The 15,743-nt window shown below is 48.9% G+C and overlaps 1 protein-coding gene across 2 annotated transcripts in view; it reads left to right on the plus strand.

The window, feature by feature from the left end:
- Ttc25 (tetratricopeptide repeat domain 25) overlaps positions 1-15,743 on the plus strand; it is a 29,533-nt gene that overhangs the window by 11,884 nt on the left and 1,906 nt on the right. Inside the window, exons 8-12 of one of the 2 annotated variants that reach the window (XR_004770685.1) lie at positions 3,514-3,600; positions 6,739-6,935; positions 8,910-9,010; positions 11,691-11,775; positions 14,706-15,172. Coding sequence is in view for 1 of the 2 variants with exons in the window: in XM_027428145.2 (XP_027283946.1) it covers positions 3,514-3,600; positions 6,739-6,935; positions 8,910-9,010; positions 11,691-11,775; positions 14,706-15,112 (877 nt within the window). In the remaining variant the exon portion in view is untranslated. Of the gene's footprint in view, positions 1-3,513; positions 3,601-6,738; positions 6,936-8,909; positions 9,011-11,690; positions 11,776-14,705; positions 15,276-15,743 lie in introns of those variants that run through there. The other variant, XM_027428145.2, reaches the window with a different exon arrangement.

Consider the following 15,743-nt stretch of genomic DNA (forward strand, 5'->3'; position numbering starts at 1 on the left):
TCATGTCCTGGCCACCCACCACGGGCTTCCTGAGTTGGCCTTCCCATGAAAGAACACCCCCGTGGTCACAGGCTGCTCTGCCTCCCTTAACCCTCCCTCCCTCCCTCAGCCCGGACTTCTGTCCTGAAGTCAGAAGGGTCCCAGTTGTTGCTCGGCTTTTGCCTCCTTCAGCAGAGTGTCCCTTTCCTCGGAGCATGCTATGTCAAGCCACGACCACTCATTATTCAGCTTTTAAATGAGGCTCTCACTCTAGGAAAGCCTTTGGCATTGAGTCGGGGTAGGGATGGGGAAAGGGGTACAGAATACCACCCCTGTTCCTCCCTGTCCCCTGGTGTCCTATCAGCCCTCTTAGACACTGGGCTTTGGGAAGAGGGACATTCTGTTGTCATCAGACCTTGTCATATGCTAAGTGACTGGGTACACAGCAGTATTCTTGACAGTGTCCCTTCCTTTTTTATTGTTGTGTGTTTTGAGGCAGGATTTCACTATGTAGCCCAGGCTGGCCTCCATCTCCTGATCCTCCTACCTGTCTCTCCCAGGAGCTGGGATTACAATTACAAGCACAGACTACCTGGCCTGGCTAGTTTTTGCCTTTTCAGCATCTGCAAACAGGGCCTTCCCTGGAAATCCTAGTCTAGGTGAGTTCTGTGTGCCTGCCCTCATTCTAATCAGCTGCTCACAGGCTAGGCAGTGACTTGTCCAAGAGGCTTCTCAGTACTGCAACCCTCATTTATTTCTTGGGTGAATGGAGATGTGATTTATGTGTCTTCTTGCTGCTGGTAGTTTGTGGTCGTTTTCATTGAGCTAGGATTTCAAGTAGCCCAAGTTAGCTTGAACTCACTATATAGCTGAGGATGACATTGGACTCTGTAACCTCCTGATTGTTGGGGTTAGAGAGGTACACCATCATGCCAGGTTTATGTGGGTGGTGACTGGGGGTCAAATGCCAGGCCTTGTGTATGTCCCCAGACCTTGCTATTTGTTTTTATTACTTTTTAAATTTTTGATGGTAGCACTGGAACCCAGGCCTCATGCATGCTAGCCAAGTACTCTAACACTGAGCTATGTTTTCAGCCCTCTTTTTTGAAACAGGGTCTCACTATGTAGCCCTGCCTCACCTAGAACTCATCGTATAGCCCAATCTAGCTTCAGACTCAGATAGCCACCTGCCTCTGGAGTTCTGGAATTAAAGACATAAAAGTATATACCACCACTTTTGGCAGCTCTCATTAATATTAAAAATAAATTAAGAAAGCACAGTGTATTACCTATCACACCACAGCAGAGTACCCCCTCTTTTAACTGTTTGGTGGTACTCAGGTTTAGCTAGGAGGGCCACTCTGAAGTCGTAGGTTAGAGAGGGGTTCAGTCTCCAGTGCAAACAGACACACCACAGGGTCATATTTCTTCTTTTGTTTTGTTTTGCTTTGCTTGGTTTTGTTTTTGAAACATGTAGCCCAGGCTAACCTCAAACTCACAGTCTAGCAGTAACAGCTAGCTTTGAACTCCTGATCCTGCTGCCTCAGCCTCTTGAGTGCTAGGATTACATGTTCGAGGGGCAGTTTTTGTTTTACAATGACAGTCTTGCTGAATATCCCAGGCTGGCCTCAAACTTCTGGCTCAAGTGATCCTTCTGTCACAGCCTTCAGGGTAGGTTGGAACTGCTTGCATGTGCTACCATGCCTGGCTCTAGCTCCACAGAAAGATGCTGAAGAGAAGATGAGGAGAGGCCTGCCTGTGACAGGAAAGAGTCAGGTGCTAGTGGGACAGAGAGTGAGTGGAGTTCACCTTGGTAAACGGAAGCTGCGCTGCACAGCTGACCTGAGAAAAGAGTGTTACGGAGATAACCCCCATGTTTCATAAACGACCCAGTTTTAATTGGCAAGATAATGAAGTTTCTCTCTGCCTTAAACGACCCAGTTTTAATTGGCAAGATAATAAGGTTTTTCTCTGTTTTAAACCTTACATTAAAAAAAAAACAACAACCTAACAGGAAGTAACCTGATGTTAACTAATCTTATTATTATTATTTTTTTATTATTCCCTCTCGGTGTCTCAGTCTTACATGGAAAGAAATTTGGAAATGGCCATTCTCTTCCGTCCCCCTCCATCTTCCTTCATCCTCTTCCATCCCCCTCTGCTACCCTTCGTCTTCCCCCATCCTCTTTGCTTGGTTGCATGTCTGTGCTTTCTTCCTTCCTTCCTTTCTTTTTTTCTTTCTTTCTCTTCTTTCTCCCCTCTCTCCCTCCTCTCTCTCTTTCTGTCCATCCCTCCCTCCCTCCTTTATTTATTTTTGGAAATTTGTATCTTATTCATGGCCCACCAGTCTCCCTCCTGTCCTCCTGTCTGGGAGAGTGAGGGAAGAGTGGTGGGTTTGGGGAGAGGAAAGAGGCTGGGATAGTGCCCCTTCCTGGGGCTGCAGGGCTGGACTGCACCTCGCCTCACTGTCTGTGTCTTCTTGACCCTTTGTAGCCACATGCTCACTCTTCTCAGCTCACTGCAATAATTATTGTGTTTTGTGGAATGAAGCCTTGCCAGATTCTAGAACCAAAAATAAAGCTAATTAAGATCTTCAAGCTAAGTTTTAATTGTTCCTTTTGATGGTGAGAAGTTTTTTAAAATTATTGTGTATGTATGTGTGTTTATGTGATTGTATGTATACATGTGTGGGGTTGCACATGGAGGCCAGTGGAGGCCACAGGGAGTGCTGGGCGCTCACTGCCAGCATTCTTCACCTATTCCTTTGAGACCGTGTCTTTTCCTAAACCTGGGGCCTACTTCTCTTGCCTAAGTGTTCTCTCTCTCTCTCTCTCTCTCTCTCTCTCTCTCTCTCTCTCTCTCTCTCTCTGTGTGTGTGTGTGTGTGTGTGTAAGCATGCATGTATGTTCATTCCATGGCATGATCCACATAGACATTTTTTTCCCCTGTTGCTGAGAAAGCACTGCATGACTGAACCACATCCCCAGCCCCCTGACTTTTTCACCTCATAGACTTTTCTTCATACCTACTAATTAGTCATTGTTAGGTTGCACCTATAGATTGTTTCTAAAATAGGAAACATTTTAATTGATGTTTTTACATTATCTTTTTCCCCCCCAGGGGCAGGGTTTTCAAGACAGGGTTTCTCTATGTAACAGTCCTGGCTGTCCTGGAACTCACTTTGTAGACCAGGCTGGCCTCGAGCTCACAGAGATCTGTCTGCCTCTGCCTCCCAAGTGCTGGGATTAAAGGCGTGCACCACCACTGCCTGGCCTGTTACATTATCTTAAGGTAAACTTTAGAAGGGAAAATTGTTGGATCCAAGGGACATCTTTGTAAGCTTTCAACTCTGGAAAGATCCTTATGATACCCATCTCAGGCTAAGAGCACAGATGGGCCTGTGTGCCACAGCTTTGCCAGCCTAGACATCTTCTGCCTGGAACCCTGAATCCCTGTAGCCGGGCCCCCATGTTTGCCTTTTCCATTGTAATATCTGTTTTCTACTTAATGGCTGTTTTTGCTGCTTCTTCATAGCGACCTTTCAGACGCAAAATCAAGGGCCCTTGACAACATTGGCAGAGTTTTTGCCAGAGTTGGGAAATTCCAGCAAGCCATTGACACGTGAGTAGCATGGACTGACTGCGCCTTCCCTACCCAGGACTTGGACTTTCCTCCCTCATACTGGGATTTCTGTCTGGGGACAGAAAGCCAGACAAAGAGGTGTCAGTAAACCCAGTGTGATGGTTCATGCCACCTAGTTACATAGGAGCCTTACCAGGCTGAGGTAGGAGCATTACCAGGAGTTCTGGGCCAGATAGAGCTACACACATAGCAAAATCCTATCTCAAGGCCAGGCAAAGTGGCGAACACCTTCAGTCCCAGAACTCAGGAGACAAAGGCAGGCAGATCTCTTTGAGCTCAAGGTCAGCCTGGTCTACAGATCAAATTCCAGAATAGCCAGGGCTACACAGAGAAACCCTGTCTTGGAAAAAGAAATCCTATCTCAAAAAGAAGAAGGAAGGAGGAGGAGGAGGAAGAGGAGGAGGAGGAGGAGGAGGAGGGGGATGAAGAAGAAGAAGAAGAAGAGAGATGATGACCAGCCAGCCTAGACTCCTAGCTCCACTGGGTGACAGTTGACTGTCCTGGTCTTTGGTCTGTTTGGTGCTGGAGATCAAACCCATGGCATACGGCACACCAGTAATCAACCAGCAATGCTACCTTGCCCCCCCCCCCCCCCCCCGCCACTGAGCCACCCCCCCTAAACTGACCAGCCATTTTAAAACATTTATTATTTGTTTTTTTAATTATCTTAGGTATATAGGTGTATTGGTTGCATGCTTGTCTTTGCCAATGTGTTTGGTGCCCAGGAAGGCCAGAAGAGGTCATAAGATCCCCTGGGCCTGGGGACAAATATGAACTAACATGTGGGTCCTAGGAATTGAACCTGGGTCCTCTGGGAGAGCAGACAGTGTTCTTTTTTTTTTTAAGATTTTATTTATTTATTATGTGTACAACATTCTGCTTCCATGTATATCTGCACACCAGAAGAGGGCACCAAATCTCATAACGGATGGTTGTGAGCCACCATGTGGTTGCTGGGAATTGAACTCGGGACCTCTGGAAGAACCTTAACCTCTGAGCCACCTCTCCAGCCCAGCAGACAGTGTTCTTAACCCCTGAGAACTCTCTCCAGCCCCTTACCAAGCACATTTAAACGAGTCAGTGGAAAAGAACCAGCATTTTTTTCAGCATTTCCAAGCTATCAAAAGTGCCCTGAGTCCTTCTCAGGCATGAGAATTACTTGGCCTTGGGCTGATGAGAAAGCTCAGAGGGTAAAAGGTGCCTGCTACCAAGCTTAGCAACTCAAGTTTGATCCCTTGGCACCCACATGGTGGAAGGAAAGAACCAGCTTTTGTCTTCTTAGCTCCATATCAAGCCAGAGGATAGCTTTGTGGAATCAAATCTCTCCTTCCTTATTCAGACTCGGGTCACCAGGCCTGAGTGGCAAGCCCCTTCTCCCTGGGGCCGAGTCACCAGCTAGGAACTCATTTCTAGGTGAGTCTTTTATTTCTGGAGCTGGTAGACCAAGCAATCTTTGAGACTTTCTTAGAGGCTCCTCCGTGACTCTGTGTGACTGTGTGGGATCTCTGGGGACAGTATCTCAACTCTCCAGATGGCCAATTTGAGGTCTAACTCTGGGGTTGGTTATCTGCTCAGTGGGGTGGGTGTGCACAGCCCTAGGAAGCCTCAGAAATAGCCCAGACCCAGAAAGCCGGCTCGTTGGGTGCAGCCATCCTTCCTGGAGAGACACTGTCCTTCAGGCCTCTGACACTTGGTCACCAAGCATCCTTCTCCATCACATGATTTGGTCTCCTGATACCCTTGGTGTCTGTGTGCTGAGAAAGGAGTATGAGAGCCTGCCCACCCTCAGGGTTTCCTTGTAATAATGTGTTTCAGAATACATACATGCTTATTGTTTGTTTGTTTGTTTGTTTGTTTGTTTGTTTGTTTGTTTTTTGGTTTTTCGAGATAGGGTTTCTCTGTGTAGCTTTGGAGCCTATCCTGGCACTCACTCTGGAGACCAGGCTGGCCTCGAACTCACAGAGATCCACCTGCCTCTGCCTCCCAAGTGCTGGTATTAAAGGCGTGTGCCAACAATGCCCGGCACATGCTTATTGTTAAAATCCTAATTTAGAAAATAAAGGTTGAGGAAAAAAATTAGAACTACACCCCAAGATAAAGATCTAGTTTATTTCATTTTATTTATTTATTGTGATAGCAGTCTCAGGTAGCCCAGGCTGGCCTCAGATTCTCTTTGTAATGTAGGGTGACCCTGAACCTTGGATCCTGTTACATCTACTATCAGATGTGTGCCACCACTTCCGGTGGCGGTGAGGCTGTACGCCAGGCTTCAGGCATGCTAGACAAGCATTTCATTCCAAACTTCTCTCTGTGTTACTTTGTCTCTCACAAAATTTTAGTCAGGTTTTTTTTTTCCCCCTCCAGTACTGAGCTTGAACTTAGGTCCTTACGCGTGCTAGGCAAGTGCTCTGCCACTCACTCATATCCCCAGCCTCCTTTTTACTTCTTATTTTGAAATGTGGCTCCTCTCTGTCGTTTGGTCTGCCCTTGCACTCACAGTCTCTTGCCTTCTCCTTCCCCCGTACTTGGAATTACAGGTCTGTACCATGGAGCCTAACCTAGTAATTCTGAAGCATTACTTCTGTGTTCTTTCAATTGCTTTGATTTTGTCTTAAGGATTTTAGATTAATTTACTTATGGATTTTATGTACATGAATGCTCTGTCTTCCTGCACACCAGAAGGGGGCATCAGATCCCGTTACAGATGGTTGTGAGCCACCATGTGGGTGCTGGTAATTGAACTCAGGACCTTTGGAAGAGCAGCCAGTGTTCTTTACCTCTGAGCCATCTCTCCAGTCCTGGGTGTTTTACGGCTTGGTTTTTGTGGCTCTGGAATTAGTCTAGGGTCTCACATGTACCAGGTAATTGCTCTACTACTAAGCTACACCCCCAGTCCTTGGGTACTCTTTCCAAACATTATTTTTCAATGGTTATACCAAATTTGATCCTACAGATGTAACCAGAATAGCTTGGCACTTTGGAAATAGGTTGGTACTCACTAATCCCACTCTGGACCAGAAAGAATGATTTTTATCTGCACCCTCATGAAGCCCACAGGGTCTCCTGTGGCTGAGCGCAGAGTTGGGAGGGAACTGACCCTGTTTCTTCTTTCCCCAGGTGGGAAGAGAAGATTCCTCTAGCCAAAACCACCCTAGAGAAGACCTGGCTGTACCATGAGATCGGACGCTGTTACCTGGAGCTGGACCAGGCCTGGCAGGCCCAGAGTTATGGTGAAAAGTCTCAGCAGTATGCCGAGGAGGAAGGGGACCTGGAGTGGCAGCTGAATGCCAGTGTTCTGGTGGCACAGGCCCAAGGTATGGGCTCAGACACTCCCATCCTACCTGTTTCTCCCAGTGTCAAGCCTGGCTACTGCTTGAGAGTCCCAGGGGCTGAGCCTCCTCTGTGTTTCCATTCTTACCTTAATTTTGAGAATGAGGACAAGCCACTCCATTTTTTGTTCGTTTGCTTCTCTATTGACTTGTTTTAATTAATTAAATAGTTTTCCTTTTTCAATACAGGGTTTCTCTGTGTAGCTCTGGCTGTCCTGGAACTCACCTTGCAGACTAGGCTGGCCCCAAGCTCACAGAAATCCGCCTGCCTCTTCCTCCCGAGTGCTGGGACTAATGGTGTGCACCACCGATGCCTGACAAAACACTATTATCTTGACGCCATCCATTTGGCTCTTACAGTCTGCCTTCTCCCTATTCTGTGAATATTCTTGAGACTTGGGATGATATAGCCATCCCATTTAGGCTGAGCACATGTTATTTGTAGTCTGTTATTCTGAGTACAAGTTACCCTCTTCATGTTGACCAGTTGTGGGTTTCTTTGTCAACTGCCCTTTGCTGCAAGAGGAAGCTTCTCTGATGAGAGTTGAGAGAGATGCTGATCATTAGGAGTCCGAGGAAAGCTCTGCTCATTTAGGTTCTCTCCTAGGGCTTTATGGTTTTTCTGGCCACAGGTTCTTGGCTCCATTAACAGTGCCAGGTGTTTGATTCTATCTTGTAGATTGGGCCTTAAATACCCTCCCCCTCAAAAAAAAAGTGCTTGGATACTCCCATAACTTTCCTGCCACTATTGCAACAGTGGGTGTGTCTTTCTAGGTCGGTCTTTATTGTTGCTTTTGGGGTTTACGGCTGGACATGAATGGTGATTACTTTTTTCCTCTGGTAGTGTACATCTCTGCTGAGCCATCTCCCCAGGCCCCAAAATGGAGCTCTTTTTAAGGACACAGCTCTCTCACTCTGTCACTCGGTGAATCAGTCCAGTCCCAGCTCCAGCACTAACTGGCTGGGAGAGCTCTGCAGACCACTTGTTCTCCATTCTATCAGAGGAGGGAAATGGAGGTTCCAGCAGCTGTCTGAGGCACACACCCACCTCTCCATGTCACCTTTCTTTCCAGTGGGATTATTATTATTATTATTATTGTTGTTGTTGTTGTTGTGTGCATGTGTGCCTGTGTACATGCACCTATGCACAAACATGCAGGGCCAAAGGAAGATATATGATGTCTTCCTCTCAGGGCCTCTCAGTGAACTGGAATCTCTCCATTTCATTTAGGTTAACTAGCAAATGAACTCCTGGGATCTACCTGTATCTGCCTCCCAGTGTTGGGGCTACAGGCATATGTAATATCTTTTCCATGAGTGCTGAGGATTTGAACTCAGGTTCTCATGCTTGCACAGCAAGTGCTTTTACCCACTGAGCCATCTCTGCATCTCCCCATTTTGTTTTGCTTGTATTAAAAAACAAACAAACAAACAAAAAACATGAGAACAGGGTCTTTTGTGTCCCAGGCTGGTCTTGAATTTAACATAGTCAATAAGGACCTTACACTTGCCCTGCTTCAACCTCCCAAGTGCTGGGAGTCCGTTTATGAAGTGCTAAGAGTCAGATCCAGGGCTTCATGCATTGGTAAGTAGGTACTCTACCAACTGAGCCATGTCCCCAGCTCTATGTAGTGTTTTCAAAACATTTAATAAAAAGCGATCTAAGAAGTATCGATTGCCTCTCTGGGAACCATTTCCACAGAGGTCATATTCCCCACCCTGGAGACACATGTTGTGTGTACCGTTTCTATCCTAAAACCTCTCCCCTCACTGACTCCTTTGCGGGGCCTGGGATCTCCAGTGCTAGCCCGAGTCCCAGTCCTTAGTGCCACACAGACCAGGAACATGCTCCAGAGACGGGGCCAGGGCAGCTCACACAAACTTGTAATGGGTCCTGGGAGTGCTCAGGCAGAGCAGGGTCTCATTTTATTCTCTGCCTTCTCTCCTGCTCCTCTCCAGTGAAGCTGAGAGACTTCGAGTCAGCTGTGAACAACTTTGAGAAGGCCCTGGAGAGAGCCAAGCTGGTCCACAACAATGAGGCCCAGCAGGCCATCATCAGTGTGAGCCTTTGTCACCTGCTGAGCTGGGGGGACATGGAGCGGGCAGTGGGTGGTTGGGCCCTCAACTCTCCACCCCCCCCACACACCATCTCGCCAGCCCTTGAATGAGACTTTCTAAACCAATTTTAGGACTTGCAGTTTGAAAACTCCTACCTCTTCCAGCGACAGCTGGAAGCATCATGATTCCCTTTCTCTTGCATCAACGCTGGTGTCTGGGAGAAGGCTCTGTGGGGCCATGAAGGCCTTTGATACCCCCCCCCCCCGTGGGGGTTCTCCAGCATTCCAAAGCCCAGTTCCCGTTCCACCTGCAGACAAAGATAGCTTCTGCCTTTTCCTGAGCAGACTGTCCTATGCCTATAATCAAATGCTTTCATCCCTGTCTAGAATTTGCTAAATCCTCCTGGGTTTGCCTCCTCCAGGAGGCTCTTAGCCAACCCTTAAGTTTTGGCTTGGAAACCCTCTTTAAGACAATCTTCTTGCCAGGTGGTAGTGGTTTATACCTTTAAAAAAATTTTTTGAGACAGTTTCTCTGTAGCTTTGGAGCCTGTCCTGTATGCAATCTGTAGACCAGGATGGTTTTGAACTCACAGAGGTCCGCCTGCCTTTGAGTGGAGGACTGGGATTAAAGGCATATGCTGCCACCATTGCCCGGCTGGCTAACACCTTTAATCCCAACAGGGGCAGCTGGATCTCTGGGAGTTCCAGGCCAGCTTGGTCTACAGAGCTAGTTGTAGGACAGCCAGGGCTACACAGAGAAATCCAGTTTCGAAAAACACAAACAGCCGGGCGGTGGTGGCGCATGCCTTTAATCCCAGCACTCGGGAGGCAGAGGCAGGAGGATCTCTGTGAGTTTGAGACCAGCCTGGTCTACAAGAGCTAGTTCCAGGACAGCCTCCAAAGCCACAGGGAAACCCTGTCTCGAAAAACCAAAAAAAAAAAAAAAAAAAAAAAGAAAAAAAAGAAAAAGAAAAACACAAACAAACAAACAAAAATGAGGATCTTCTCTGACCCTTCAGTTTGTATTTCCTAGTCCTGCTTAGGAGGCAGCTGCCAGCCTGCTTAGGTTAAAGTGAACTAAAAGTAGTGAGATGTAGAGTTCAGCCATGTTTCGAACGCACAGTGCCACATGTGGCTGGTGGGATCACGTTGCAGTGAGCTAGAGTACCCCATTGTTGCAGACATTCCTGTTTGGACAGTGCTAGCTTGGACTGGAAGTGCCAGGAGGCAGAGTCCAGAAGTGGAATGAGGTAAAGTCAAGAGGCACTTCAGGCTCATGTAGCCCATCCCAGTCTCCCCTCAGAGAGTGCAGGACCTCAGGCAAGGCAAGTCTGCCCGCCTCAGGAATCCCAGCCACCCACCTCCTACTGCCCACCAGATTCCTCAGGCACTTCCCACAGTGAATTCCTGCCGGCACAGAGGTATAGGCCTACCCCCAACAATCATCTGCTATGGTGGCTCTCAGTGGGGACCCCTCTTCTCTGAAGCAGGCCCACTGCTGGGAGGCCAGTGCATGTCTGGACTGGGCCACACTGGAGATGTTTGTGGCAGGAGCTTGAGGAAGGTACAGGGCACCTTGACAGTGACACCCTGAGGACCTATCCAATTGGAGATGGGCCTCATGCTGAGCTTCAGAAGACAGCAGGATTGGTCAGGGATAGCAGGGCACTGCAGGGTGCTGCCCTAGAAAGACGGGGGATACCAGGGAAGAGGCTTTTGGAGGGAAGTTTCTGGTGTGTTTGGGAAGATGATAGTGAGGCCAATACTTCCCTATTGCAGTGTGAAAATCCCTCCCAAGAGTCCCCAGACCTTGTTGAGGGACAGCTGGCCCCTGTGATACACATCTCTCCCCTGCCTCCATCCTGCTGGAGACTTCGCTCCAGCCTTGCTAAGTGTTTCACTCAGGGCCTTCAGACTTGATCCTTCCACACATGACCACAGTTTGTGCGGGACCACCGAGTCCATGTGTGGCCGGCTGTGGTCCTGGCCCACAGGAAGCTTGATGTCTGCAGGAAAACCGAGGCAAGAGCATAAGCCCTGGTTTATGACCAACATCATAAGGGACCAGGGAGGTTCAGAGTGAGAGCCCTGGTCTCCTGGGAGTCAGGGCTGGAGGCTATCCCAGAAGCAGGGTTGCAGTGACCCTGAAGGCTAGGCAGTTTTTCATTAACTGATCCTCAGTGGCTGTTTGTGGGAGTAGGTCTTGAGACCCCCTCACCCTCCCGCATCACCGTCTCCAGTCACGAAAGCTGGCAGGGACCTAGAACCATGCTGCAGAAGAGTTGCCATGCCCAGCAGGCATCCAGTACATCCATCCTAAAGCTGCAGGCACTGTGCCCAGTGACAGCCTCTGAGACAACTGTGACAAATATAGAACCTTCTCAAGACCCCACAGAAAGCAGGATCTGGGGGATGCTTGTAACCCCAGCTGAGGCAGAAGACTGTGAGCTGTGGGGATGGCCATGATTTCAGGACCAGCTTGGGCTACATGATGGGATCCTATTTCCAAACCAATCAGCCGAGTATGGTGGTACGTGCTTGTAATCCCAGCACTTGGAAAGTGGAGGCAGGAGGATCAGGAATTTGAGGCCAGCCAGGGATAGAAAGTTAGACCCTGTCTCAAGAAAATTAAATAAATAAATAAATAAATAAAAAGGTTCACCAGCTCCTCTGCCTTTCACAGGCCTTGGATGACGCCAATAAGGGCATCGTCGAAGAACTCAAGAAAACTAACTACAGGGAGATACTCAAGGAAAAAGCAGAGAAACGTAAGTCACTGTGACCCCGAGCCCTTCCCTGCCCTTCTCTCACAGGGGTCCTGCTTCACTTGTCAGTCACTCCCAAGGCCAGGTTGGCACCACCCTCCAAGTCTGTTCACTTAGCTGCCAGCAGCAGCTTCATCCTTTCCTGAGCCAGGACAGGGTGAGGATTCGGTTTACCTCGGCCTGGTTTTGCCCCCAGCCCAGCTGCCCTTTGAATCCATCCAGCTCTGTCTTCAGGTTATTCGTGGAGTATATATCAAGCACTTGCCACGTGCCCCGTAGGTGTTAGATTCTCAGAAGACAGGACTCTGGCCTACAGGAACCCAGAGGGAAGGCCACAGAGTGGCCAGCACTGGGTTCCACACTCGAGGGCTCAGCAGAGTGGACATGTGCTGTGTGAACACACAGGCTGGGGGCAACTCTAGGGAGTCAGGGACAGCCTCACGGAGGAAGTAGTCTGCCTCAAAAAAGCCCATCAGTTTTCCTGGTGAGAGGTGGAGGAGGAAGGGGGACCATTTCCAGTAGGACACAATAAGAGCAGACACTGACAGGATGAGAGGACCACACCAGGGGCCGCTTGCTCCTGCTAGTCAGGTACAGGGTGATGTACCTGTCTGTCCGTCTCATTCTGTCCTTGTACTGGTACTGAGTGGGAAGCCGAGTGAGGGTGGTAACTGCCAGGTCACATGCTAGGGAGTGTGCTGCCTGGCCACTCTCCCAGCTGGGCTGTCTGGGGTCGCTCATCTGGGACCTCTGCATTGCTCAGCAGCTTCACTCTAGACCTCCAGGAAGCAAAGGGGACTTTGACCCTTCAGGCTCTGCTTGCCCACGGAGAAGGTCTGAGGGGACAGAGAGTCAAATTATGGGCAAGCCCAGAAGAGCAGGTTTGAGAAGAGCAGCAGCCGGGCTCCATTTATTGCCCTAGTGCCAGACATTCTAGAGGGGTGGTAGGCACTATTGCCACCCCCCACTTCTGGGGACACTGTCAAAGTACTCAGTTTTACTAAGGAGGGCACTGAGGCAGGGGACTTGGAAATCCAGAGTGGCTTTCAGTTTGGCCATCTAGCATTAGATCTGGGGCCTCAAATGTGATTCCATACTGGTTTTGGTGACAGACAGCCTTTGTCTACCTCCCTCTGTGGCACCCTGACTTCAGTCATGATGCAGTGGGTGGGGTCCAGGAGCAGAGCCCAGTGTGGGTTCCTACTAAAGCCCTCCAAGATTCAAGGCAAAGTCCTCTCTAGTCCTCCTGGCTGCTACCACAGCAGGGCAGCCAGATGACAGCCCCCTTTTTGCATGCATATGTGGGCAATGTGTCGTATCGTTGGTACACATGCGTACGCATGTATGTGGAAAACAGAGGCTGACCTCTGATTCAGGCCTGTCTGGCTGTTCACATTTGCACTCCAGGGGTCACCTGATTTAACCTCCTGAGAGCTGGGATTACAGGCTGGCCTCCATAACTGCCCAGCTTTTTTTTTTTTTTTTTTTTTTTTTTTTTTTTTTTAAGGTGGTGTCTCGTGTATCCTGGGCTGGCCTCAGATTTACCCTGAGCATGGTCATCAGCTCCTGATCCTCTAGCCTCTCTACCTCCCAAACCCTGGGTTTACAGGTGCATGCCTTCACTTCCAGGGATCAGGACTCAGGCTTGTCCACTGAACCATCTCCCCAGCGCAACAGCCCTTTCCTTTTTTCTTTTTCTTTCTTTCCTTCTTGTTTTTTGTTTTGTTTTGGTTTTGTTTTGTTTTGTTTTGTTTGAGATAGGGCTTCTCTGTATTGCTTTGGAGGTTGTCCTGGAACTCACTCTGTAGACCAGGCTGGCCTCGAGCTCACAGAGATCCGCCTGCCTCTGCCTCCTGAGTACTGGGATTAAAGGCGTGCGCCACTGTCTGGCCAACAGCCCTTTCTTATCCAGTACCTGCTGTGAAGAAGCTGATTCCCTCAAAGAGAGGCCAAGTCAGTGGTTGTACATCACATGGAGCAGTTAAAAAGCCGCTGGAGCGACAGATGTGAAAAAAAGATGGCAGGAAAACTTCAGATGCTCCAAGCAGGCCCCCACTCCTCTGGGCTGGACACATGCTTGGCAAAGATCCTTTCTACCTTCTCGTGGGGGCACTTCCTTCTCTGGACAGTAGAGGGCAGTGTTGTTCATCCTTTTTACTCTGGGGTGGTGGTGAACCTGTTCAGTTTCTATTGCTGACTTCCAGGAAGAGCATGAAGGCCATCCAGGAGGTGAAAGTGACTTTCCTGTAATTATCAGAGACAAGGAGCAAGAGCCCCTTTGGTCACATAAGCACCTCTCCAGCAGCCCCTCCTGCTGCTTACAGCCTGCTCACATGTTTACAAGAGAACTCAGTGCTGACTGCTTTCCAGGGGCAAATACAACGGTGGCAGGGTGGGGACACTGGAGAAAAGAACCGTGTGTCGTTTCCCAACACCTAGGCCATTTTTTGTAAGGAAGGCAGGATGCCTTTTGCATCATCGTGGGGAAGGCATGGTGGTTGCAGGAGCCTGTGGCAGTGGCTGCTCATGTGACATGGACCAAGAAACAAGCACCAGTGCCATTTCTTGTAGGGAAAAGCACCTGTGCTTTTGGGCCAGACTGTCTTGGGTTCAAATCCTGGCTTTGCTCTTGCTTGGCGGGGAGAGATTGTGGTATAATATCCTCTGTGTCAGTCTTGGGTTCCTGTGCAGTTCCCTGATAACCAAGTGGTATGGTATGTGCAGCATCTCCCTGGAAGCCAGAGCAGGGCTGACCTCAGGCCCTGAGTAATGACCAGTTCTATCCTTTTGGAAGCCTGTGCTGTCACGCCATTTGAAAGAGCTTGTGACAGCCAGCGGGGCCCCTCTCAGGGCTTTGCTCTCCGAGGCCCAGAACTTGAGAGGTCTAGTCACAGTAGATCTTCATCCCACCCCCACCCTGTTCTGTTTTTCAGAGGAGGTCACTGCATTGATGGAGTTGCCTGGAACCTCATCAGAGAAGGAAACGAAACGAGGGCGGGAAGAATCGGACAATGCAATGAAACAGTGGGAAAGGGAACCGACAGAGAGCGAGAGAGACACCACTGATGACGAGGGGCAGAAGCACACGCAGTCGAGGACAGAAGAACAAGACACTTCTTCAGGACTTACCAAAAAACTGTTAGGGGACAGTAACGAAGTAACCAGCAGAGAGTCAAAGGAAATTTTCAGGAGAATATCAGAAGACTCCACCGACCACACAGCCTCAGACAGTGTAAGCCTAATGGATATAAAACCAGAGAAGAAAATGGCAGAAGGAGGGGAGGTTGGAAGGTTGGAGAAGACAGAGGAAGAGGACGAAGTCAAAGACTCAAATTCTTAACAAACGGGAGAGGAAGGAAGACTTGCCTAATAGGCACTAGGTTCAGGACAGTGTTTCCAGGTGAGATGCTTTTGGTAGGGGGGAAAAAAAAACAAACAAACTGGGAGGTTGCCGCCTACAAGTCATCCACCTGCCCTGTTTTCTCATTAAATATGTGTCTTAACTTTTGCAAATCCTGAGTGAGTCATTGTGCCTCCTCTCCCCACCCTCCCTATTCTCAGTAGGGAACCAGTGGAAGAGATTAGAGGTGGAGAGGCAGGTGAGCCCCAGAGAGCCCAGATCTGCTCGAAGGAGAGGAAGCAAAGCCTTGAGAGCAGAGGTGTTTCTGTCTGCTTCTCAGCCATTGGCTCACATTCCACAGAATGTACTATGTGGAGAGTACAAGGCAGGGGGTGGGGCTGGGGTATACAGAAACCACATTAGTGGGCCAGCTCAGCCTTTCTTAGCACAAGAAAAAAACAAAAAACCACACACACACACACACACACACACACACACACACACACCCCTCAGCCAGAAGCATAACTACAGACGCCAAAAAGCAATGTACATTTAGGGACTTTTCCATAATTATAGACTTTGATGTATTAGGTCTTTGTTTTTGTTTTGGCAGGTGGTGCTGCCTAGCTGT

The sequence above is a fragment of the Cricetulus griseus genome, chromosome 7 (assembly GCF_003668045.3).
Source record: "Cricetulus griseus strain 17A/GY chromosome 7, alternate assembly CriGri-PICRH-1.0, whole genome shotgun sequence".
NCBI classification, from domain to species: domain Eukaryota; kingdom Metazoa; phylum Chordata; class Mammalia; order Rodentia; family Cricetidae; genus Cricetulus; species Cricetulus griseus.